Source organism: Notechis scutatus, chromosome 14 (genome assembly GCF_049901735.1).
Source record: "Notechis scutatus isolate UNSWTSFEM ecotype Mainland chromosome 14, rNotScu1.2, whole genome shotgun sequence".
Taxonomy (NCBI): Eukaryota; Metazoa; Chordata; class Lepidosauria; order Squamata; family Elapidae; genus Notechis; species Notechis scutatus.
In genome coordinates this window covers 10919376-10943653 of record NC_142022.1, presented here as the reverse complement: position 1 = coordinate 10943653, position 24278 = coordinate 10919376, and the positions used below count along the sequence as shown (strand labels likewise).

Sequence of the window (24278 nt, the reverse complement as noted above, 5' to 3'; positions counted from 1 at the left end):
GGCTCCCGGGCCATGTGGACCCGCTTGGGGGACCCCCACCCTCAGCTGGGAAATGGGCAGAGAACCAGGAGGAGGTCCCAGGACTAGCAGACCCTCCATTTCCAAGCAGGCTCCGTCCCGTCCCAAATGAGAAACAAGCAGCCAGGTTTTTTTCTCTCTCTAAAAAAAGGGGGGGGGTAGATTTGTCCCGTCATTTTTGTTCTGAATCCAGGGGGACGGCGAATTCCAGGGATCACTCCTTTGCAGTTCCATAACGAGTCCACCAGGGGCATCATTCGCTGCCTAGATTCCCCCAGTGGCCACCAGAGGGCAGGCTTCTCTGTCGCTCAGCTTTCCACCAGCTTTTCCAAGCCTTGGGATGAAGTTTTGTCCAAGGTTTGGGGAGGGGTCAAACTTCCCCCCACTTGCTTTGTTCTTGCAAGGAGCAAGGACCAGGAAAGGAGACACCCCCCCAGACCTCAAAAACACTGGGGAATACAGCCCCCTTTTGAGACGGAAAAAGGTGCCGGGGTCTCCCACGCTTTCCCCTCTCCTTGCACCCACCTGCCCAAACAGATCGGGGAGGAGGAACTGGGGACCCCATGCCACCCTCTGCAAGGACCCTAACAGTCCAGGAGGCGAAGCCACCATCGGAGGTCTGAGCATCTCCCCTCCCACTTTCCCCAAGGCCCCCAATCTGACAGCCGTTCCTGCCCTTCCAAAGGGCGAATTAAGTTCCGCTTGGAAATCGGAAACCGTGTGCAGAAAAAAGGCTTTTCCGCAGCAGGTACAAAATGGGCAAATCCACGCTTGGTCGGTGGGACGTCTCTGCCTGCAAATCCACTTCCACCCCAGCAACCGTCCGGCGGCTCCCCTTCCGCAGCCCCAGCCCAGCCGCTTCCCGGACTTCCTGGTCCCCGTTCAGAAGCAGAGCTGAGGTGTGGGGGTGGGGGGCAGCTGGGCCCTGCACCCATCCCGCCTTGTGGGGGATCTGCTTGCTATGACCACCAAGTGGGCCACCCAGCACAGGAGCTGCAACCGGCGTCCATGGCTGCATTCGCACACGGATCCAGAGGGAGCTGCGAGCGAGCGGTTGAGGGGATGCCGGGCCCCTTTGCACGGAGCCCCCGACCGAGCAGGGAGCAGGAGGGACGGGATCAATAACCAGGCAGACAAAGATCTGCAGAATCTCCTTGTTTCCCTTGAAGCAAAATTCAAGTCAAGTTCTGCAGAGCCCGGAGAGTCACGCTGGGGCCTCGTCCGGCTCCCACAGGCCCCCCAGTTCTTTCAGAAGGGGAAAAATAAAATAAAAATAAAAAAGAGGAAAAGCAAAAAGTGGGGAACGAACCCCTAAGTTTCCTCAGAGGAGACCAAGCTTTGCTGGGTTCGGAAGCCAAGGAGGGGGGGCTCTCACATGCCAGGCGGGGACCCAGGCCGCGAGGGCCCCCCACCGCTAACCCCTAACCCTGGCTAGGCTACCTGGAAAAGGCCCGCTGTGATTCTGAAGGCAACCGTCAGGAGGGGGGCAGCACCCAGGATGGGTGGCACAACCGGGAAGGCACTTAAGGGCAAAGGGGAGCCCACCCTCCTGCAGAGCGGCAGCTGAAGGAGGGGCCCCTGCTGGTGTCAGCAAGGGGGGGCTTCCCTTGCCGGGGCCGCCTGCCCGCCACTTGTCTGCTGGACCCCCATCCTGGCTGGACTTTGGGATGGCCTAGAAATCAGCTGGGGCCGGGAGATGGACGCGTCCCCACGGCCCCTGGAACTCCTTGCCCGCAGACGATGGCCAAGCCAAGGCCGGGACTAACCCTGGCTTGCAGCAGATGGGGCCCTGTTTGGCTTCTCTCTGGAGTCGGGGTCTCCTAGGGAGAAGCCGGCATTATCGTCCGAAGCTGGCAGTCGGGCACAAAGGGGAAATGTCCGGCGGAGGCTCTGAAATTGGTTTCTAGGCCAGGATCCTCGGGGGCAGCAGCTAAGACTCCCTAAGCTAAACGGGGGTTTCCAGAGGCAGCCGACCTCCGGACGGGTCGGGGGATTCCCCGGCCCTTGACCGCTCCAGCCGGACAGCCTCCGGCAGTTGTGCTTCTCAAGGCATCCGGGGCTTCACCCCCTGCGAGGCCCACGGGGGGCTCCGTCCGGCGGGCTAGGATGTCTGGCACTGGACGTTGTGGCGCAGAGGGTCTTCAAAGTCGCCTTCGTGGTAGATCTCGCTCTGGAAGCGACGGCCGGAGAAGTCCGGCTGGGGGAAATACTCCCGCAGCTCCACCTCCTCCATGTCCTCCGTGGCCATCACCTCTTCGTGGCGGGGAAGAAGGACTGGAACTGGCGCAGCTGGTGGGGGCAGCCAGCCGGGCTCCGGGAACTTCACCTGGGCAGGCAGAGGGGAGGGGCAGGAGCATGGGCAGCTGGAGCTGGGGAGGGCAGGAAGCCAGGCTCCTTCCCAGCAGGACAGTCAGCAGGAATTGGGGGAAGGGGAGGGGGGCAAAAGAAATGGGGGCTATGGGGGCGGCCAATGACTCTGGCTCTCCTCCTCCTCCCCCCCTTGCTCAGATCGGGGTCTGGAGCCAACCAGGTTTGGGGGTGGGGTCTGCGTAAGACTAGAGACTTAGAAGACCTCACCCCAAAGGAGCCGGCTGGGGGCAGCCGAGGGCCTCCGTACCTCGAAGTGGATGACCAGCCTGCCCTTCTGGCCGGGGCTGCGGTAGACGGGCATTCCCTCGTTCGGGATGCACCGGATGTCCCCGGGCTTGATCACGCAGCCTGTGGGGCAGAGCAGGCAGGGTGAAGGGCGGGCAGCAGCCCCCCCCCCAGGATCTCCCCCAGGAGAGGGGCCGGTGGGACCCACTTCGGCTTCCGAGAGGGCCCGGCCCCTCCCTCCCAAGCCCCAGAGGGCCCCCAGCAGCTCACCAGGCCGCGAAGAGACCAGGAGCCTCCGGTTGTCCAGGGTGCGGATGACCTGCTTGCAGCCACACAGGGCGTCCACCAGCGGCACCTCCCGCCGGACGATGAGGTCGCTGCCGCTGCGCTGGAAGACCGGGTGCGGCTTCTGATCCAGCACGATCACAATGTCCCCGGGCTCAAACCCAGGTGCCTGGTCCCCCTCCTGGTGGAAGGTGATCTTCTGCCGGTCGGCCATGCCTGGGGTGGGGGGGAGAGCTGTGGGCTAGAAGCAGCCAGCCTGGGGGGCAAACCCTCTCCCACCCACTTGCCAACAGGCTATGAACTCAATCATCCGGAAGGGATTAAAACGAACCACGGTTACAACTCAGCCAGGAATCTGAAACTAAACCGACATCCTTGCGGGTGCAAAGGGGCCCCAAGGAGGCGGAAAGGGGCATCAAGGACAGGGCAGCCAGCAAAGTTCAGCCCCCCCTCCTTTCCCCAGCAGGGCTCACCTTTGTCCAGGTGGACGGTAAGAATCTTCTTCTCGCGGATGACCTTCCGGCCGTTGCAGGCGAGGCAGCGGTCAAGGGGCCGCACCCACTCCCCTTGGCCCTGGCACTGCGAGCACATGGCCTGGATGTGGTGCACCATGTTGGGCCCCAGCTGATGGACAATGACCTCCATGCCGGACCCGTGGCACTTGGGACACCGGACGTCAAGGCCCTCCCTGCCCCCACGGCCTGCGGAGACAGAGTGGCCGCTCGGAGGAGGCAAGGACGGCCTCGTTGGGGGCTCCCCCACCTCTTTCAGCCACCCTTGATTCTGCAGCCCAGCAGGGGGAGCCCATCCTCCTGCCCCCTTCTCTGCTGGGGGCCCGTGGCCCCCAAGCCCTCCCCTTGCCTGCCTGAGGATGGCTCTTTCCCACCCGCTGACTGTTGTGCCTTCTGGAGATCCTGCAGACCCCCCACATGCTCCCTGGCCTCACCGTCAGCCAAGGCCGCTCAGAAAAGGGGCGCAGCAGACTGAAAGCCCCCCAATCCACTCTGCGCCCAGCCGCTGGGCCCAGAACCCGCCCAGCCAGTCCTGGCTCAGCCAGAGCTCCGATCGGCTAATTCCAGCTCCGGAGCATTTTTGCGGCTTGCGGAGCTTCTGAACACGCCCAAGTCGAGAGCGCTTGCTTGGCGCGTTGTGGCTCAGCTGGGTATCGGGTGAAGCTTTGGGCTCAGCAACAGGTCCGTCCTGCTCCCCAAGCCTCCCAGCGCAGCAGGCTGGTGGCGCCCCCCTCCCCCAAGAGCCCCCTGCCAACCTCCACAGCTCCTGCAGAGGACGTTCTTCTGCAGGGACAGCTTCCGGGTGGCCCCGTTGTACAGGTCCTCCAGGGTGACAGTCAGCAGGTGGACGGCCGTCTTGCCTGCGCAGGGAGGAGACCATCGGTCGTTTTTAAGGGGGGCAGGCAGTGGCTGCAGTGACGGAGGAGCCCCTGGGATTTGGGCAGGATGGGGCTTGTCTTCGGCAGGCTCCGTTCCCTCGGGCTGAGCGTGCGGGGGGCACAGCAGGCCTCCTCGCAGAGCCTGGGGCCCCAGGGGACACCAACAGGGCACCGGGAAACCAAGCCCCCTCCCTGCACCTTCCGGGCACCACCAGCACCGGGGGGAGAAGGCAGGGAATGGGGGTCCTCCCAGATCAAGCTCACCCCAGGCCCCCTGCCCCCACGCAGTCCCAGAGCAGCCGCTCCTCCGGCCAAGCCCCCTACCTCTCCTCTCCACCCGGGGGCCCTGCGCACGGCCCCCTCCTCCAAAGAACAGGTCAAAGATGTCCATCGGGGCCCAAAGCCGCCCCGCCCGGCTGTGCCGCCCTCCTTCATGGCCCGCTCCCCACCTCGGTCGTAGAGGGACCTCTTGCTGTGGTCCGAGAGGACCTCGTAGGCCTGTGAGATCTGCTTGAACTGGGCAAGAGGGAGAGGGAGGCTCAGGCCCAGCCCGGAGCTGGCAGAAACCCCCCCTTGCCCGGCTCTCCCCACCTACCCGCTCCCCCTCGCTGGGGTTCTTGTCCGGGTGGTATCTGAGTGCCAGGCGCCGGTATGCCCGCTTGATCTCCTCCATGGTGGCACAGGGCTTGACGCCCAGCAGGTCGTAGTAGCCCGTCTCCTTCACCATCTTCCCTCTTCTGCGGGGGAGGGAAGGCAGTTGGTGTGGGGCAGCCCCCCAGCGGATCCAGCCAAGGAGGCCATCCGCCAGAGACCCACAAGGCGCTTTGCCCCATCGCCACAGACCTGACTCCGGCGGCTAGCAGGTTTCGCACACAGGGCTAATCCAAGGGAGGGGAAAGAGGAAGCAGCCTAGGAAGGTCCCAGAAGCCAGGCAGCTCGGCAGGCCTTCCTCCAGCAGCCGGAGCAGCAGCAGCAGCAGCAGCCGCGTCTCTGCCGCTCAGGCCCTCCTCCTCCTCCTCCTCCTCCTCCTCCTCCTCCTCCTCCTCCGCTCTGCCTCCATGGCAGCCAGCTTAATAACCTGGCGAGGGAGCCAGCGCTGGGTGTGGGGCTGTGTCAGCATCTCAAGGTGCTCATTAGCTGGCCTGCCCCACAGGATGAGCGTGTGTGAGTTCCCAGCCTTGCAGGGCGTGGAGGGCAGACGGAGGAGGATGGTGCACACACCGGCCCAGCCGGCTCGGCCTGCCCTACTTTCCTCGGCTCCGTCTCTCGAAGCCCATCGCCCCAAAGGAAAGTTATGGTGGTGGAGCAGCAGGCAGCCTCCTTCCTTCCTCCCCACCAGGCTCAGCCCCCTCTCTCTCCAGCCCCACAGCCAGTTTCCTGGGTCCCTGATGGGCAGGCATGAGTGGGGTCCCCAAAGAGTTCCTGGGAGGGGTCAGAAGCCTCTCTGGACGCAGCAAAGGGGGCCAGAAGGTGGCCGCTCCTCCGTCCCCAGGCAGCCTTGCTGCCCCCTCTGCCCAAGGGCCCACAGCTGCCCCCTCGGCCAACCTCACAGCTCCTCCCTCCCTCCCTCCCTCCCTCCCTCCCTCTGGAGCCCCAGCACCCCAAACTACCTTCTCCAGAGTCCTCTTGCGTCTCCTTCGAGAACCTGGAAAGGGTCCGATTCCCTGGAAATCCACCAGGCTGCTGAGCAAAGAGTTCCTCACTTAGAAATCTCCCCGGTGGCAACTTTGTGGGCTTCGAGAGACACCCAAGCGCAGGGCGGGGTGTGGAGACGCCACCACCCAGGGAACGGCCCTGCCCCGTCAGCGCTTTCGGGAGCCGGGAACTCCTTCGCGTCACCTCACCCAGGCAGCCGGGCCAAAACAAGCACCGCAGCTCCTGCAACTCCTGCCGCGCTCCTCTGGGATGCCCAGCAGTCCAAGAAGTCCGGCCCTGCCCTCCTCAAAGGAACCGCTGGGAGACGTCCACGCCTGGCACACGGCCGGCTGGCACAGGAGCCGGAGCGCAAGTGACGCGGGGCAAGGGAAGCCGTGAGCCAAATCCTCACCCTTAGTCACGCCTCAGCTGCAGAGCGGCCCCGGGGCCCTCGGGTCTCAGGCCAGGCCCCCCAGCAGCCGCCCAGCCCAGCCATCAGGCGAGGAGTCACAGGTCACACGCAGCAGCCACTTCACCCCTCTGCTGAGGGACGGGATGAGGGGCGGAATGAGGGCCCCCCCAGGGAAGAGGAGCGGAGCCGACTCATTTATGCTTGGCCTCCTCTTGCAAATGACGGGTTACAGAGTGAGTAAGAGGGGGGAAGGAAGGGCATCCGTCCAAAGGGACTGAGGGCTAAGTTGTCTGCGTCTTACGGCCATTTGTTTAGCAACTGCTCAAAGTTAAAACAGCAGCGAAAAAGGCCGCTCCTCACACTTATGGCCATTGCAGCATCGCCATGGGCACACGGTCAAAACTCAGGTGCTTTGCAACTGGCATGCATTTAGGAGCCTCTGTGGCGCAGGGATCAGAGGGCAGGACTGCCGGCTGCCTGCACTTTGGCAGTTCAAATCCCACCAGTTCTTCCTTCCGAGGTGGGTAAAACGAGGACCCAGATTGTTGGGGGCAGGAGAAGGACTCTGTGCGAACCGCTTAGAGAGGCCTGTAGAAGCCCTGGGAGGCGGGCTACCGGTGTCAGTGCCAGGGCTCTGGATGACGGGGCATGTCCTGGCTCATGTGACGGCCACTAGTGACCTCAAGGGAGGGTGACAGGCGGGTGACTCAACAACCTGTCAGTGGGAATGTTGGCTCCCCCCCCCCGTCCCCTCCCCCCGTGTCTCCCTCTCTGGGGGCCCCCGAGGAAGCAGGAACCGCCTCCGCTCCGCCCGGCTGGTCTCCCGAGGCCCAGAGAAGGCGGCCGGGAGAGAGAAGCCCGGCTCCGGTCCGGCCGCTGCTCCACCCGCGCGCGCGAGAGCCTCGGGGGACCCGCACAGCTTCCCTTCTGCGCCGCGCTCGGAGCTCCTGGGCGGGCAAAGGGCCGGCGGGTCCCGGGGGGGCGGCTCGGTCCCTGCCTGCCCCGGACGCCCCCGAAGCCCGGGACCCCGAGGGAAGCGCTGGGCGCGCCGGGCGGCCCCGGACACTGGCACGCGCAGCGCCGCCTCCGCCTGTGGGACTACACCGCCCATCCTCCCCAGCTGGGACGGGACGATACTCACCCCTCCCGCTCGGAACTCTCTGGAAGGGCGGCCACGCCCCCAGGTGCCCATTGGGCAGCCTGGCTTTTCCCGGGGAGGCCCCGCCTCCTTTCCCCACCCCTCTCGGGGAGGCTCCGCCCTACGCCGTCGCCATTGGGCGGTTCGGGCGGGACCGCTCGCGGGGCGGCCTTCCTCCCGGTGACGTCCGTCTCTTCGCCTTTGACGGAGCGCATGTCAAGCACTCCGGCTATTCTGATTGGCCAGGGGGAAGTGAGGGCGGAAGTAGCGCAAAGTGTGCCCTTCTGCGCCTCTAGATGCGTTCCACCAGTTGCCAGCCTCGAGTTTCCCATTGAAGCCCCGGGATTTTGGCGCTGGGGAAGGAAGGAAGGAAGGAAGGAATACGGTTGATGGCATTGATATGCTGCGCCACTCCCGGTTACGTCCTGGAACATAATCATGATAGTTATCCATTCATATTCTTCTTAAAAGAGGTTTGATCCGAAGCTGTTGCCGCTGGGAACCGTCGGAGCTCAGGCCGGGTGGGGGTTTTGAGCAAAGGAGCCGACTTCCGAGCTGGCGATCCTGCTTTGTAAGGCAGAGGTCTCAACCTTGGCAACTTTAAGACTTGTGGACTTCAACTCCCAGAATTCTCCAGCCAGCTGGCCGGAGAATTCTGGGAGTTGAAGTCCACAAGTCTTAAAGTTGCCAAGGTTGGAGACCTCTGCTGTCAGGGATCCCACAGCAGCCGCAGATCCTGCGCGGGATTTCTGTGCTGAGGTTTGGGCGCTTGGCTCAGCCCTTCTGGGCGCCGGAGGAGGCCTCGGCTGCGCCGCTAGGGGGCGCCCGGGCTCCTCGCTTGGCTCCCTCCGCAGCTTGGACAGCTGGCTGAGCTCCGCTGCGGCTCAACAGATCCCGGCGGTGGCTGATAAGGGTCTGGCGGGGTGGCGGCTTTGCTGCTGCTGCTGCTGCTGCTGCTCGGGCAGGTCCTCCGGGACTGACGGGTGGCAGTTGCCTGCCCGAGTCCAGGGGCCTCCGACTGCACGGGAAGGGATCCCCCCCACTTCCAGCCCTTTGGGGACCCAGAGACCGGCTAGTTTTCCAGCCAGCAAAGCCCCCCTCCCCTTAAGTTGATCTGTGGTTGTGAAGTGGGTCCGGCTGGAGTGAAGTGCCTGGAATTCGCCTGGAGAAGGAATGTCACTGCGGCTGCAGAGCCCACTTCTTCTAGCCCTCTGAAAATAGGACTTCAGCAAGGAAAGAGAATTGCCTTTCGCACCTCAAAGACTGGGCTGAAAATAGAAACCTCTCAAAAGCCCCTTTTCACTTGGGGGCTGAGTAGCTTCCATCTGGGGGCAGGGGAAGAAAACAGGAAAGGGACTGCCAGCCAATCTCTGTGGCGACCTTTTCTCCTCCAATAATGGCATTTCCAGGCCTTTTCTGAGGGAGGCATTACTCAGGGGCTGCCTGTGGCTGATGTCATCCCATTATCTGCAGAGGCTGCCAGGGAGGAGGGGGAGGGGAGGGGAAGCAGCCACCGAAGAAAGGGGAGAAAAGACTCTTTTCTGGAGTCCACAGACACACAGACCCCCTACCCCTCCCCTCTTTCACCCCCCCGCCTCCCCCGCCTCTTCCATCTTTTGCTGCAAGTCGACACAAAGGGAAAGAGGCATTCAGGGAACTCATTTAAAAAAGTCCCACGGCAGGCAGTGAGTTCCGCCGGGGAACATCTGCTTTAACCCAAATTAACTCCAACCCGGTTATCTCTCTGGTTGAGGGGTGGCAGCCCAAGCAGGACCCCTGGGATGCCTTGAAGGGACCGGAGCCAGGAATGGAGGGGCTGCCAAGCAGCCGTAGCCCACCCAGACTGGTTGCCTTTCCTTCTGTGCATCCCCAGTTTCTTTCCTATGTGTTTTGGGGAGGGGGCTCATCTGGAGGGGCACAAAGTCAGACCCAACCAGCCCCTCTCAAGCCGCTTGAAGCAAGGAAATCACCCCTCCAACCACACACACACCCCACTGGCCTGAGCCCAAACCAGGCCCTGGCAGACAGTTGGCACCAGCTGGTGTGAAAATAAACTCTCCTCCTCCCCTGAGTGGGCTGCCTGCCTTGGATTCCTCTGGGCTGCAAGCATCATTTGGGAATGTTTGCAAAATGCTGACCCCTGGGGAGGCTGTGGGGGGGGCAGGAATGAGGCTGAGGGTGGGACTGGAGAAGGACCAGAGATGGAGGCCCTGAGGGTTTCTGGAGGAGGGGGCCTGCTTGCCCCCCTCCCTGGCTCAGCCTGTGTGCTGATGGGATCTCCTTCTATGGCCTGCCAAGTGTGCTGGAGGGCAAGGGTCCTGGCCCTGGGACCACCAGCTGCTGGTCTTCCCCTCTCTCCCTGATGATAAGAAACCCCCCCTGCAGCGCCAGGAACCCTCCTCTGGGCAGCGCTCCCGGATTTGCCCCCAAGGGCACCAAGAGGGTCTTAGCACCCCCTCCTTGGACCCATTTCCATCCAGTGAAATCAGGGAGGTTCCATCACCACCGTGAAGCCCCCCCAGATGGGCGTTTCTCCCCCAGGGTTCAAGAGGTGCCCGGAGCCCCGTGCCTGCTTCCCCGGAGTCTCCTCTGCCCCAGGGCAGGGTGCCAAATGTGGACTAGGATGTCTCTCATGCCCAGCTGGCAAACACTCCTGCCGCCCTGGGACCAGAGGGGAAAGCCTGGGCTGGCCAACCAATGGACCTGCCCCTTCCAGCCCCACTGCCCACCACCCATGCCAGGCTCCCAAAGGAAGCCCCAAAGCAAGCTGGCTGGAGGCGATTCTGGAGGAGGCTGCGAGGAGCCTGGGTCCCCCCTTGTCCCTCCTTCCTTCTCTCTGGCTGGGCTATAATTACAGCGGGCCAAGCACAATATTTACTGCTTTGGGAACGGCTGGCGCCATCTCCGCTCTTTCCCAGGTTGTCCTGACACCTCCAGAGTGTCCCCCCCCCCACTGCCGCCCCTTTGCCTCCCAGTGGCCAACCCGGCAATTCTGTCATGGGCCCCCTCTCCCCTTCTGAGGGGGATGACAAGAGTCCATTGTTGGGGGGAGGCAGGCAGGAGGAATCCCCCCTTCCGGGGGCTCATTCATGGCTGCCCCCCCATTGCCACCAGCCTGGCCTCCCTCAGAGGCGGAGGGTCCCAGGCAGGGGCTGGAGGGGCAGCAGCATCTGCTCCCCACTCCCCCACCCCCAGTTTCCATGAAACCCGAGTGCTGGCAGCTCAGTTACCCCCTCGCTGTGACCCCTCCTTCTTCTGGGGAGGGGGCTGCATTCTGGAGAGTCCAAATCCCCTGCTGGCCGGGCTTTAATCTGTCAGAGGTGAGGGGTCTCCTGTGATCTTGGCCGCCCCCTCCTCACTGCGTGCTTGTGCTGGGGAGGTGGCTGAGGCAGGCAGCAGCTGCAGATGGGGAGGGTCTGCAGACGGCCACGGCCCTCTGGGCAGATGCTTCTCCGCTTAGGGAGGCTCTCGGAATAGATCCGGGGCCAAAGGGCTCCCTTCTCCTCCTCTATGGTGCCCGGTTGCTGGGCGGGGAGGGGGGGCTCCTGCCTGGACGGCTGAAATGCAAAGGGTGGGCTCACGCCAGCCACAGTCCCCAAAGGCAGGCAGACCCCAGGGGGCGAAGGACCCCAAAGCCCCTCCTGATGCAGGGATCCTGGGAGGGTGGGGGTACCAAGGGCCTGGGGGAGAGAGGGGGAAATCTCCCTCTGAATCCATCGCAGCAAAGCCAGCCCCCAGGGCCCTCTTGCAGTGGGGGCGGGGGCAGAGGCGGAGCAATCAGGCTCCCCTCAAGCTTTCGGGAGCCCCCACTTCCCCCAGCGAGCCCCCCGCCCTCCGTCCTCCTGTTCGGCCTTCAGAGCTGAACTTCTGAGTCAAGTCTTTGCCTAGAGGAGGGAGGGGCCCCTCGGTCCCCCCCAGTGTCTGGCTTCCCATTGACTGCATCAGAGGAATGGGGGGTGGGCAGAACAATGGCCAGGGAGGGGAGGGAGGAAAAACCCACCAGCATGTCCTTCGCAGGCTCCCTTCCCCTTCATTTTCTCCCTCCTCCTCCTCCTCCTCCTCCTCCTTGGCATTCCTGCCCAACAAGGAGACTCGGCTGCCTCGCAACCAGGCAGCAGGTGGGATGGGGGGGTGGGGGCTCCATTGTTCCCTGACTTGGGGGGGTGTAGCAAAATGTGGTTTTCAGGAATTGAGAGAAAGTCAACTAACCGAGGGAGCAGACACAAAAACGGCCTGGCCCAGCAGGGGCGAGTGGGACGCCTCTCCTGAGCGGCCTGGAGAGCTTGTACTGTGCAAAGAGGCCCAGGACTACCCATCCCCCCCCCACCCCGTCTTTCTGTGCCCTGAGGAGGTTCAGCGTTGGGCTGAGTGAGGTCATTGCTTTGAGGCTATCTTGCCCTCCCCCCCTCAGTCCTTCCCAGCCCCCATTGAAACAGGCCACAGAGCTCCTAATTGAATGGACCCTGGCCAATTGGGGCTGCAGACAAAGGAGCTGCACTGGGGCAGCCCAGAGGAGGATCCGGGCTGTGTGTGTGTGTGTGTGGGATGGATGGGGAGCGAGCACCAAGGGAGAGAGGAGCCGGCGTCATTTCCGTGTCCGGCACAGAGCGAGTCTCCTGGCTGCTGGAGGCCACTTTCCAAGGCTCCCTGGGAGCCCTGAGGGTCAGTGGCCCCCTGAAGCACTCAGCCGCAGGGGAGGGGGCTTCCGACAGCCCAGACTGGTCCCTCCTGAGCTGAAGCTTCAGCATTGCTCTTCACCTGGGCCTGTGGCTTCCCCCTTCTCCTCTCCGCCAAGGCCTTGAATTCCACAGGGGCCCATAGCTGCCAAAACCCAGGGCCCCCTGCCCCAATAAGGGCAATGCCAAAGAAAAGGCACCTGGCAAACGTGTCCTTTGTCAGCCAGCAGGGCAAAAACAGCCTTTGTGATGCCAAGGCCTCTGAGTCAGGTCTGGCTCCCCATAGAAGCCGGGGGGCGGGGCGGTGTCTGATTTTCCCATTGTGTGACTTCAGCCCTGCCATTTGCCCTTAAAAGGACCGGCTGGGCCCAGAGGACAGGGGTTTATCTGGCCTTGGAAGGGGCTACTGCAGCCTGAGTGCAAAGCCAGCTCCAAGCCCTTCGGCCTTTGGAAGGACCTGGGATCCATCAAGAAGTTTGGGGCAGAGCCCACCTCTCTCTCCTCTTCTTCCTCGCCCAGTAGGAAACGCCAACCTCTGCGCAGGTTCCTTGCCTGGCCTCCAAAGATGAGGTCTCTGCAACACCCCCACCCCCGTCTTGTCTCTCTGCCACCCAAGAGCTGCCAAAGGCTTTGGCCGCTAGCTGCTTCACCCTGGCATCCTCTTATCAGCCTCAAGCCCTCCTGCGCCTCCCATGAGCCGCCTGGCCGGGGCCCAGGTCTGCTTTCCCCAGAGATGGCGGACCTTTTCCTCCGAGGAATCCGGGGAGGAAATGACTGAAGCCCTGTAGGCCAAGCGTTGCCTCGTTTTGCCACGGGGGTTGGTGCTGCTGGTGGCAGCTTTGCCCCTGGAAAACCAGCCCACCGGACTTGGCAGCTGCGTTTTCTCCCCTGCGGCCTGCTGTCGGTTTCAAAGAGTGCTCAATATTTTCTTTTTTCAAAGATATTGTTATGGTTTCCGCAGCTTGTTTCCCTGTTCAAGTTGTGTGTTTGAAGACTTTGAATCCAAATGGTCTGCCACGCTGGGCCAGATGGAATGGAAGCCCCCCCCCCTCCCAGCCCTCCCGGCTCTGCTTCAGCATTAAAAACAGCCACAAGTGACACAAGGGCAGAAACAGGTGGTGGGCTGTCCATTATTGTGCCCCCCCATGGGGGGAGGGGGAGGCAGCCACATTTAACTTTCTCCCAACTCCCCCAAATATTCCTGCTCGGGAGGGAGCTGGTGGTTCAGCTGCATCAGGGCTCAAATGCATATTTTAAGGTCTCCCATCCCTTCCGCCATCTGGTCTTAGCTATAAAAAGTCCCCTTTTCTCTGCCTGGTCACTGGTCAGAGCACCTGTTTCCTGCAGCCAGGAAGGATCTGCAAAGATTCCACCCATCGACCTTCCACTTCCCTCACCCGCCTTGGCTAAAGTACCGGCTGCTCAACACGTGGCATCCAACCTGCAGAGGGGCGAAGCAAAGCTAATAGAGAGTGGAGGGTTGTTGCTTCTTTTCACAGAAAAATGTATTTTTCTGTGTGCGTATTCAAAATGATTTCATCCCTGTCTCTTTATGCCTCAGCTTTTTTTCAGTATGGTCGGTCACGGCAGCCATTTTCCCCCCGAACGAACACGGGTGAAGCTTTTAAGACGTGAAGCAAAACACGGAGAGTTTGTACGGGATAAGAAACCAATGGCTTTATTAGGGTCTCAGAGGCACCGTCTGGAGCTCGGCGGTGTTTTATCACCCTGCCTTATCACAGAAGGCCCTGAATGACACTGGAACCTATTTCTGGAACATCCTCTGGAGAACTCTGCCCACGCTCTGAGGCTGGGCTGGCCTTGGATGGGTGCTTGAACCCTTCCCGTTAAAAAGAGGGGAGGGGGAATCAAACCCATGTTCAGGAAACATGTTCGGCTGCCACTTTGCTACGCTTCTGTGAGCTGGGCAGGTGCACGGAGGCTGGCAGAGGCTCGGAGGGGTTCTGAGTTTATTCCAAGGGACCGAAACACGGGATGTTTCTTCCAGGGCTGTTAGATCTGCCCCATTCAAAAGCATGGGGGCCCTGAGACCCCCCCTCCCCCACAGAGATAGATGGCGAGTGGATAAGAGGAAAAGAGATTCCTGAGAAATGAAGGAGAGAAGGCGGGGACGAGAAGGGAGCAGCATCAAATCACGTTTATACTGAAAACTCCAGAGTTTGTTCCACGTATTCCTAAAGTAAGGCACATCTTACAGGAGCCATTATCAGAAAAGAAACCCTCCCTCTAGATCCACCTGTCTCAGCCACAGCAACTGCAAGGTGTAAGGACTTCAACTCCCAGAATTCCCCATCCAGCACACTCCATTGGGGGATTCTGGGTGCTCTGCAGCCAAAAACAAGCTCTGCGCTGGGTAATGGTGCCCTTCTGACCCAGGTAATGGTGGGGAGGAGGGACATTGTAAAAGTTTGGCGGGAGAACTCCAGGGCGCCTCCCTTAGAAAAACAAGGTGTGAGACTGGACCTTCCTAAAGGACTTGTTTTCCTGATGGGCAGGACTAGAGCCGGATGAAACATTCCATTTTCTTAAGAAAACAAAAACAGTTTTGCCAAATTGCGGGTTACACTTAAGGGGAAGACAAAGGCTATCAGACACTGGGCTTGAATGCCTTTTTCCTTTTAAAAAGTATTTTATAAAAAGCCTACCATGGAAAACATGAAAGGGCTGAAAACGTGGCCTATCGAAGCTTCTGATTGTCAGTGGGGCTACCTCAAATTTGGAGGGAGGGAAGGAAGGAAAGTCGGGGGGGCTGAGACAGAAGGGGAGCGTCTAGCAGGAACTACGCGGCTTGTCACTGGCTGGAATTAAGGGGTCAACGGGGACCTTTCAGGCGTCTTCCGAGGGCTGGAGATCCAGGTCCCCTTCTGGCCGGAATCCCAGGGGTTGGCACCGAATCTCGTCCCTGAACAGGAAGGGCTCCAGCTTGGTATCCTTGCCTCCTTTCACACAGGCCTTCTGCCGCAGGTCGTCCAGGATGTTCTCATCCAGGGCCTCCTGACCAAGGGGGACCTTCTCAAGAACCTCAGGGCTGCAGTGTCCACTTCTAAACCCTTCTTCGCCGGCTGGGACTGGGGGTGGACTTTGGCTTGTGGTCTCTGCCACGGGGGAGTTGCCCTCGGTGCAGAACTGTGGGGCGACAGTCCCCTCCTGGGTGAAACCCTCGTCTCCAAGGCTGTTGAGAAGCTCGCCTGGGAACTCATCCCAGCTTGGCTCCTCCTGAAGCCCATTAGCCTGGCTCCCCCCCAATGGGTGGGCTTCCCTTGGGGTGGGGGGAGAGCCTTCCAGAGCCTCTGTGGGAGCCAGGGGTGGGGGAGCATCGAGAGGCCTTTCTTCCGGGGAGCCAAGCCCCCCCAGCTCGTCCTCAGCTGCCTTCCTCAACTCCTGGTTGAACTCCAGGGCTTGTTCTACAATCTCCAGAATGTTGGGGTCTCTCTTGCTGTCTAGTGGAAGACCCACCACGTCCTCTGGGAACGTCTCAGGGAAGCCGGTTCCTGGGGGATCTTCCACAGCCACCATTTTCTGCTGGATCAGATCTTCTGGATCCAAGACATGGAAACCTTCGTCCTCACAGGGTTCCAGCAGGTCAGGTTCCACAGCCCCCTTCGGACCACTCAGGAAGCTGTCGCCTTCCAGCACTATTTCTCCCAAATCCGTGACGCTGGTCAGGGGGGAAACCTTTGCAGGGGCCACATCCATAGGCTCTCGGTCGCTAAATTCCAAGGGCCCCTGATCTTCCTCCTCCTCCTCCTCCTCCTCTTCCTCCTGCTGGGTGTAGCTGGGGTCCAACCCGTCCGCTGGGAACCCCAAGCCATCTCCTGGCTCCAAAGGGAGTCCTGCGCCCACCTCTTCCTTGGGGGTGGCTGGGCCCCTGGCCACCTCCCCCTCCTGCCAGGGGTCTTCCTCTGGCTCCAGGCCACGGGCCTCTTCCAGCTCTTCCTGCTCAGCCTCCCCGGGGCCCTCCGCCTCCCTGTCTCCTGTGAGCGGCGACATTTGGATGAGGGCTTCTGCCAAACCCCTGGCTCCTCTGAGCTTGCCCCCCTCTTCCTGTGCCCTGTGGCCGCTTTCTCCCTTTGGAGGGCCCTCCTCCCCTCTGCCTTCCTTGGCCAGCCAAAGGCTTGCAGGCTCTTCTTCTAATATGGGAGCCTCCACCTCTTGCGTCCAAAGGGGCATCTCTTCCCCCTCCGAGGAAGGAAGAAGGGCTGGAGTCTCGGGCATGGTCAGCCCATTGTCTAAAGCCGGCTGGCCTGGCAAGGTCTCCCCTCGCTGGACGTTCTCCTCCCCAGCCCCTCCTCCCTCCCTCTGGGCATCTGGGAGGAAGTCGGAGTGTTCGGGGGTCTCCTGGGACCCTGAATCCTCCCTCTGGGATGCCTTGGCGTCTTGGACGTCTTCTGGGCTGGTGGCCTCTTCCCTGGAGGGGCCTTCAGCCTCGGCCAGCTGCTCTCCTGCCTGGGGACTGTCCAGCCCCCATCCTTTGTCCCCAGAGCCCCCGGGGCCGTTTTCCTTCTCCTGCAGCAGGCTCTCTGTCACCACGGCACCACGTAGCTCTTCCATCTGCAGGGCATCTGTGACGTCCTCACTTTCTGGCCCTCCGGAGATTGTCGCCAAGTCCCTTTCCTCCAAGGGGCTCCCTTCAGCTTGCAACGGGGTCTCTGGGAGCCCCCCTCCCCCCTTCTGCTCCTCCTCTTCAGGCCCCTTCATGCTTTGCTCTCCTTGCAGCGTCTCCTGCCCCTGGACGCCTGCCAGGTCCTCTCTGGGCAAGGCTGCCCCCAGTTCCAAGATCCCTTTGGGTGCCTCCAAATCGAAGTAGCCGTCGGTCTCCCTTCTTCCTTCATCTCCCGTATCTTCTGTGGGGAGAGGTCCGGCAGCACCTTCTCCCTCCTCCTCCTCCTCCTCCTCCTCGACTTCCCTGCTCTCAACCGCCTTTGGCTCTTCCTCTATGGCAGGACCTGAGCTTCTGGACAGGGCATCCTCTCCCATGCCGAAGACCTTCTCCTCCTTCTCTGGCGGAGCAGAATCGGTCTCCGGAAGCAGCTCTTCTCGCCTCTCCCAGTTCTCCTGCTCCGCCTCCAGGACGAGAGCAGCTTTCTGGTCTTCACCTGCAGGCAGCACCGTAGGGGGGTGGGGTGAGCAGCCCCCCTTGGCTGGGCTTCCCTCCCCCTCCAGGTGCTCTGCCTGCAGGTCACACCTGGGGGGACTCTGGGGCTCTTTCCTTTCCTGGGAGAGGAGATCTTTTGGGCTGACCACCTCGACATCTTCAGCCCCTCCACAGTCCTCCTCTGGGTCCACTTCTGGGGCCCCTTGGAGGACATCCGTTGGGGGGCTGCCCAGCTCCTGGCCTTCCTGGCTGCCGTTCACATTGGCGGTTGCCTCCGGGGCAAATTCTGAGTTCTTGGGTGCTTCTCCCAATGCCTTGCCCAGCATCCCCCCCAGCGAAGCAGGCAGCTCTTCCTCCCCCACTCTCTCCTTCCATTCTGGAGACCCTCTTTCTTCACCGGCCTCCTTTTCGCCTCCTCCTTCCCTCGGTTCTGCTCTCGGTAATTCTGCTCCCAGGGCCAAGGGGGCCTCTGCCTCCAGAGCCGGCCAGGCCTCTTCGGTCCCGTGCAGCTCAGCCCAGGCTTCCTGGCCACCATTGACCTCTGCAAAGTCTTCACAGACCCGGAGCTCCTCCAGGGGGTCGGTGGGTTGGCCCCCTCCTCGGTGGTCTTCCTGGGCCTCCTCCAGCCCCTCGGTGCTCCTCAGGGGAAGGGGCTGCTCCTCTTCGGAAGAAATGCCTGCTGGGCTTTTCCCCGCCTTGAGCAAGCTGGATTCAAGGGGGGTTTCTTTGGGGCTCACCTCCTGGACCGCAGTTTCTACGGCTTCAGAAACCATCTGGCTCAGGAAGGGCCCATTTGGGGCTTCTCTCTGTGCTGGGGGCATCTCTTCTCCCTCCTCCTTTTCCCCAGAGGCCCTTCCCTCCTCCTCTCCTCCACCTTCGGCCTCCCTCTCCGCTTCTTCCTTTCCGCTCTCCCCTCCATCGGCCAGTCCCCCAGGGGACCTTCCCAAAGCCTCCTCCGGCTCCACGGAGTTGAAAGCCAGCGGGGGGTGGGTGCAGAAGATGGACTGGGACGGGCTCTCCATGTGGGTGACCGTCACCCTCTGGCTGCGCTGGGAGGCATCCAGGCGGAAAGCAGAGGCCTCCTTTGGTGGCGGCGGCAGCCCATCGGCGCTCTTGGTGGCCTGCGACTGCCGGAGGGAGGCGTTGGCCTTCTGGAACTCCCTGGCCGCTGAGCTCGGGATCTTGGCCCCCCAGGAGGGTGACTCGACTTTGCTCTGGAACCCCCAAAGCATTGGGAAAGCGACAGGGCTGGGGCGGACATCCCGGCTCCCCGAGCGGCCCTGATCCACCGACGGCCCCTGGAACCGGCCGAGCGTTGATTCAGTTGTTGCATCTGCAAGCAACAGAAAGAGCGAGAGTGAGGAAAGGCCGCGGCCTCCAGTGAACCAGGCCGCCCTCTGCTAAGAGGGACCCACCCGAGGAGGGAACTGCCCCACTCTGCCCATCTGTGGGGGGAGGGAGAGCAGAGCCTCCCGGGAAGGGCTGCCAGGCATCCCGGGGGAGGGAGGATGGGTTCCTCTCCCCCCCAACGAGGACGACGCGTTTTTCTGGCCACCCTCCTTTCTGAAAAGTAGTTCAGGGCAATCCCCATTTTCCTGCGGGAAGCAGACATTATGAAGGGGGGGGGGCTGGATATTTATATCAACAGGGAGGGGCGACCCAGTTCCGTCTTCTTTCTGGTTCAGCAGAGCCTGGACTTTGCCTGCTGAAGGGCAGCTCTGTCTGTTGCGGGAGAAGTGGGCTCTTTCGGCCTCCCCTGGAAGCCCCCCACTCATCCCTACCTCTGAGCTCCCTGGCCAGCTGGAGATCACTTGCCGGCAGCTGCAGCCTGGAGCTCTCGGCTTCCAAGAGGGCCCTGCAAGGCAGAAAGGGATTCTTGAGACAGGGGCGGGAGGCGCTGGGGGTTATTCCTGGCGGGTTATTCCTGGCCTCCGGCAGCTGCCTCTCCCTGCCAGGTTTTTCTCCACCTTCCCAGCGCTGGGAGGCTCCCCCCTCCCCCGCGAATGAGGAGGGGAGGGGGCTAGCAGGAGCAGGATAGTGGTGACATCATGCGGAGTCTGCCGGCCGCCCTCCCGCCCCCGCTTACCGGCAGCGGGGCCATTTTCATGCTAATCAACAGGAGCCCCCCCCCCGCCTCCTTTTGTGTGGGAACCGTCTGGGGAAGGAGAAGGGGAGGCAGAGGGGAGGTTCCCATGGCGCGGGAGAGAAGCGGGCCGCCTGCAAGGCAGGAGGCGCGTCTGGCGAGGCAGAGGCGCAGGAGAAGGAAGCGGACCGGCGCTCCTGGGCCCTTCAGTCGGGGGGCGGTCGCTGCGCGTAGCTGCCCCCGGCCTTATTTTAGAGCCCCCCGCCTCGTCCAGCTCTCTGGGTGGCCGGGGGAGCTGCGGAGGGGGCGTCCCTCACCTGTAGGTGGCCACTTCCAGGCTGAGCGACATTTTCAGGTGCACCAGCTGCTGCCGGTCCTCCAGGACCTGGGCGATCTGGCTGCGCAGCGACTGCTTCTCCTCCTCCAGCGCCTCCATGGCCATCTGTCCGGCAGAGAAGGAGACACCGGCGGGTCAGCAGCCGCGGCCCTGGGGAGCCGCTCTCTGGGGGGAGGGGGAAGGGGCACGCTGCAGGAGCCCCCCAGGGCGGTCCAGCTGGGCTCTCGGGCAGCAGGACCCCCGCCCTCCCTCCCTCCCTCCCCGCCGGCAACTGCGGGAAATCCCGCCGATCTGCCGTGCGAGTGGGTGTGGCAGCCCAGCGCTCAGTTTTCAAGCGGGCCAGAAAGAAAATCTTTTGTTCTGCTCGGCTCCAGCCTCGAAGCCCGGTCGAGCCGCCTCCAAAGCTCAGCCTTAAAGTTCTCCCGTTTCATTCCGATTTGGTCCAGCAAAGCGATTCAAGGGCCCCGGCCGGGCAGTTCACTTTCGCCTTCCACCCCCCTCCTCCCCATTCCAAGGGCAGCAGGGCGGGGCTCCCTCTTGCTGAGCTCCGGACGATTGAGGGAGGGGGCATGTCCCCCTCCCCTTCAGGGTTGGAAGGATAAGAAAAGTTGAACACAAACGTTATTTTCCTTGAAAACATTTCTGACTTTTGGGAAGGGCCCCTTCCCAGCTCCCCAGGCCCCTGCAGCCTGCTTGGGGGAGGGGGGGGACTTGCATCTGCCAAAGGAAACGTGAGAGGAGAAGGAAATGCGCCCCCCCCCGAATTCGTCTTCACATCCAAGCAGCAAAGAGGGCGCACCAGTCCCAGGAGAAGCGTCCTGTGGGCTTCAGGAGGCCATGAATGGAGGGGACGGTGGGGGGGGCGTATCCTCTGGAGGAGCACAAGGGACGGCTCTTCCCCAGCCAAGAGGAAATGACACCCAGAGTTGGGCAAAGCTGATGTGATCCCTGCAGCCCTCAAGCTGCCCAGCCCCACCAGGTGCCAGTGGCTGAATCACAGCCTTGGTTCAGAGGAAATGCCAGGCCATCCTTTTGCCAGCAACACTCCACTTCCTGCCTACAAGCCACTTTTCCAAGCTACCAACAGCCCTCCAGGTGCCACTCGCCCACCCTCCAGTCCGCTGCCCACCTGGGACCCCAGCAAGTTGCCGTTAGGGGCAGAGCTGGTCAAAAAGCCGCCCCAGGCAGGTGGGCATCCCTTCCAGACCCACCTGCAGCTTCTCGGCGTCGCCTTGCTGCTGAGCCCACTGCTGGGAGAGGCTCTCCTCCAGAGTCTCCTTCCGGACCTTGAGGCTGGCCAGCTCCTTCTCCAGCTGCTGCAGCTGCAGCTGGTTCTGCCGCTTGTGCTTGGTGGCCTTCCAGAGGTTCTCCTTGGCTTCGCAGAGGGAAGCCTCCAGCTGCGAGACCTCCATCTTGTAGGTCTCCACCGCTCCTTTCCAGATGTTGGTGAGCCTCTTGGCGTAGTCTTCCACTCCCACCGGCTGGAAGCAGACGGGCACCCCGCGGAAGCCATCCAAGCTCTGGGAGAAGCTGGTCGTCTCCTGGTCCAGCCGCAGCAGCTCCTCTTGGTGGGCCGCCACCAGGTCTTCCATCTCTTTCTCCAGCTGGGTGGCCTTCTCCCTCAGCCAGATGTGGGCCCGCTTCTCCTCCTCCATCTCCTTCTTGCTGAGGGACAAGAACATCTTGGCCTCTTCCTGGGCCGCCCTCTCCCTCTGGCACCTGCTCTTCACCTGTTGGACCTCTTCGTAGAGGGAGTCCCTGGCCAGCTCCACCACGCACTTCTCCTGATAGGCCTGGTCCAGGGTGGCCCGGAGCGTGGCTACCTCCACCTCGTACTTGGCCCTCCAGGGGGTCTCCACCAAGCCCCCCTTCAGGCCTTGGATCTCGGCTTTCAGCAGCTCGTTCTCCTCTTCCAGGAACTTCACCCTGGCCAAGTAGGCCTCCAGGCGCTTGTTGAGGTCCCACATCTGCAGAGATTCCTCTCCCAGAGGCCGCGAGGGGCTGAGGAAGCTGTCCATCTTCCAGGCGCCTGTCGGAGGCAGAGTCCAGCCGAGAGAGGAGCCTGGCTGGTGAACAAGGGCTGGGCAGCTCCGCACGGGCGATTCATATGGAGGAGGGGAGGCTCCTGGCCAAGGAGGCTGGGCTTAACACCTCCCCCCATCGCCCAAGAAGAGCAGCATTCCTCGGGAAGCCGGCGGGGCGGGTGGGAGGAAAGGAGGCTTGGAAATGCCTCCTCGGCAGCTGCTCCCCCCTGGCGGTGGTGCCCCCCAGGAAATCAAGAGGCTCCTCAACATCTCCCTGGTAGGGAGGTTCTCCCAGTTGCCTCTCCTCCCCCTCCCCAGCACCATGCACCTCAGGAGGGAGGGAGGGAATGTGGGGCAGAAAACGCCACCAGGCTCTGAGTGGTGCTCAGACAGCTGTGCTGAGATGGGCTCCAGGCAGGCTTGGGGGTGCCATCATTTTTGGGGGGTTCTTTGTTCTGTGCACCCCACATACATTAGTGCTCCACGTCAAAAAGGCCGGTTTTTAGGAGAGAGAGAGGCCGGAGGGGTGTTTGGGGGGAGTGGAGGAGGAGTTGGGGGAAGCAGGATTTCAAAGGGGGGCTGCGTAGGAGCCCATAGGAGGGACAGCGAGCGTGCCTTGGAAGAGGGCGCCCTCTGGTGGACAGAAGGTGGAGCTTAGGTGGAGTTTCGGAGGCCACCCGGGGAACTTGGGGGCAGCTGCCGCTCCAGAATCTCCCCATTCCCTTTGGATCCACTCTGTGCCAATCCAGCCTCTGAGACCTTTCTAGCGACGGGGCTGGAGAGCCGGAACCTTCCCCTTTGCAAAGGAGGGTGCCGAGACCATCCCAGGGAGCCCCTCCTGGGCAGTTCCCTCCTTTTCAAATTCCCCTCGGCGCTTATTTGCCAGCGGAACTTATTTGCCCAGAACTCGGTTCAGTCCCCAGCCCAGGTTAGCCGAGTGGGCACCGCCGTTGGCTGGTGGGGAGAGAGAGAGGTTCCAGACCAGCCGCTAACATTGTCACGACTCGCAGGAAACTCACCCCCAAATCTCTTTCTGGGGGAGTCACCAAAGCCCCTCCCTTTTCTGCCCCACCCGCGCGGTGGCTTCGACAGCAGAAGACTTTCCAAAAGCTTTATTGAGGGCAGGCAGGGATTTCTGGCTGCAGCAGCCGGCCGGAGGTCGCGGGATCCACCAGGGGCGCGTTCCGGGCGCTCGGGCCCTTCGCCTCTTCCCTCCTGGCAGCCGGCAGCGCGGGGGGCAACCAGGGCGGGCCGTCCTCCTCGTCCTCCTCGTCCTCCTGGTCTTCCACGGAGAGCTCGCGCGGGGGCACTTGGATGCCCAGCTCCGCCTCCACCCTCCACAGCCGGCTCCGGACTCGGCGCAATTGGCCGCGCAGCATCTTGATCGAGCGGAGGCACTCCTGGCAGCCCCGGTAGTCTCTCTGCCCTGGAAGCAGAAGGGCAACCTCGGGGCTCCGCCAGCCAGACCCCCGACTGCCCGCAGCGGCAGCTCCTGGAGCCCCGCCCCACCTGTCCCGGACGCGGTCTCCCATCCCGGCCCGCTGCGCTTCCTCGGGCGCGGAGCAGGACCCCGAGACTGGCCCGGGGAAGGCGCCCCCACCGGCGGACTCACGGTCGTGTAGGTGGCGCTCCTGGCGCTCCAGGAAGGTCTCCAGCGCCTCGTGCAGGTCGGGCAGGTGCGGCGGCAGCGGCGGCGGGGCGGGCGGCGGCGGGGGCGCGGGCAGCAGCAGCAGGGAGCAGCCGGAGAGGGAGGCGGCGGCGGCGGCGAGTCCCTGGCGCGAGGAGGCCAAGGCCAGCAGCTCGGACGGAGGCGGCGAGGGCGGATCGGGAAAGCGCCTGCCGGAGCAGAGAGAAGCGTCGGCCGAAGCCCCGGACGGGGAGGGGGCGGGGGCGAGGAGCGGCCGGTAGCCGCGCGCACCTTCGGTTTCCCGGTGCTGCAGGCGGACCTCGGCGCGAATGAGTCTCCGGCGGCTGCGGCAGATCTGCAGGCTGAGGGCGCGCAGGGTGCGCGGAAGTCCCGGCAGGTGCGTCGGATCCTCAGCTCTGGAGCGGAAGGAGAGCGAAGGGCAGGATTCGGCGGCGGGGGCGGGGGCCGGAGGGTCAGTGGCCCCAGGAGCCCGGATACTTACGCCCCCGGAGGTACTGGCCTTGCAGGGCCTTCAGCGCCTCCAGCCGCTCTTGCAGCGCCTCCAGGCTGAGCGCGGTGCCCAGCGCCCGCTCCGCTGCCTGGGTGGCCGAAGGCGGCGGGGCGGCGAAGTCGCGGGAGCCCGAGCCGGAGGCCGGGGGAGGCGAAGGCGGAGGAGAAGGCGAAGGCGGCGTCCTTGCTGCAGGGGCAGGAGAAGCGGGTCTTAGTCTCGGCGGGAGGGAGGGAAGGAAGGATCAGCACCCGAGCGCTGCTGCCCGGCCCATCCCGGGGTTGCCCTCGCCCAGGGGGAGGGCGCCCCCGCAGGAACCGGAGCCAGCACTCACCATCTTCTGTCTCTTCTCTCTTCCTGGGAGGCTCCTGAGAGGACCAAGAAGGGTCAGCAGGAGCAGGCCAGGGTCCCCAGGGCCAAACCCCCCTCCTCCA

General features: G+C 62.8%; 3 protein-coding genes across 4 annotated transcripts; all 3 read right to left on the bottom strand.

Moving 5' to 3' along the window:
- Positions 1 to 1163: 1163 nt before the first annotated feature.
- LOC113424320 (dnaJ homolog subfamily A member 1-like) lies at positions 1164 to 5968 on the bottom strand. Its single transcript, XM_026685980.2, is given in 11 exon segments — positions 1164 to 2280; positions 2283 to 2314; positions 2316 to 2344; positions 2636 to 2736; positions 2884 to 3114; positions 3372 to 3599; positions 4166 to 4270; positions 4613 to 4684; positions 4687 to 4804; positions 4884 to 5025; positions 5899 to 5968. Coding segments are annotated over 10 exon segments (1209 nt in total). The 5' UTR covers positions 5016 to 5025; positions 5899 to 5968; the 3' UTR covers positions 1164 to 2119.
- Positions 5969 to 13800: 7832 nt separating this feature from the next.
- NES (nestin) lies at positions 13801 to 21783 on the bottom strand. 2 transcript variants are annotated; one of them, XM_087943392.1, is made up of 5 exons: positions 20897 to 21783; positions 19666 to 19790; positions 19047 to 19120; positions 16047 to 18598; positions 13801 to 16013 (listed from the first exon to the last, which is right to left on the bottom strand). In XM_087943392.1, the coding sequence occupies exons 1-5, from the start codon at positions 21701 to 21703 to the stop codon at positions 14997 to 14999; spliced, it is 4575 nt and encodes a 1524-aa protein (XP_087799518.1). In that variant the 5' UTR covers positions 21704 to 21783; the 3' UTR covers positions 13801 to 14996. The 2 variants fall into 2 exon arrangements, with proteins under 2 accessions (XP_087799518.1, XP_026541750.2); XM_026685965.2 differs by having other exon boundaries at positions 13801 to 18598; positions 20897 to 21780.
- A 1025-nt stretch (positions 21784 to 22808) lies between these two features.
- LOC148129563 (uncharacterized) lies at positions 22809 to 24082 on the bottom strand (the record flags this gene model as incomplete). Its single annotated transcript, XM_087943393.1, is given in 4 exon segments — positions 22809 to 23135; positions 23322 to 23729; positions 23732 to 23752; positions 23839 to 24082. Coding segments are annotated over 4 exon segments (987 nt in total), but the record flags the coding sequence as incomplete, so codon positions are not given.
- Positions 24083 to 24278: the final 196 nt, after the last annotated feature.

Coding starts and splice junctions, on each gene's coding strand:
- NES (XM_026685965.2), bottom strand. CDS start 21,703: ATGGACAGCTTCCTCAGCCCCTCGCGGCCTCTGGGAGAGGAATCTCTG. Junction 19,791..20,896: donor GCGACGCCGAGAAGCTGCAG/GTGGGTCTGGAA, acceptor TCTGCCGGACAG/ATGGCCATGGAGGCGCTGGA. Junction 18,599..19,046: donor GCTGGCCAGGGAGCTCAGAG/GTAGGGATGAGT, acceptor TGTTGCTTGCAG/ATGCAACAACTGAATCAACG.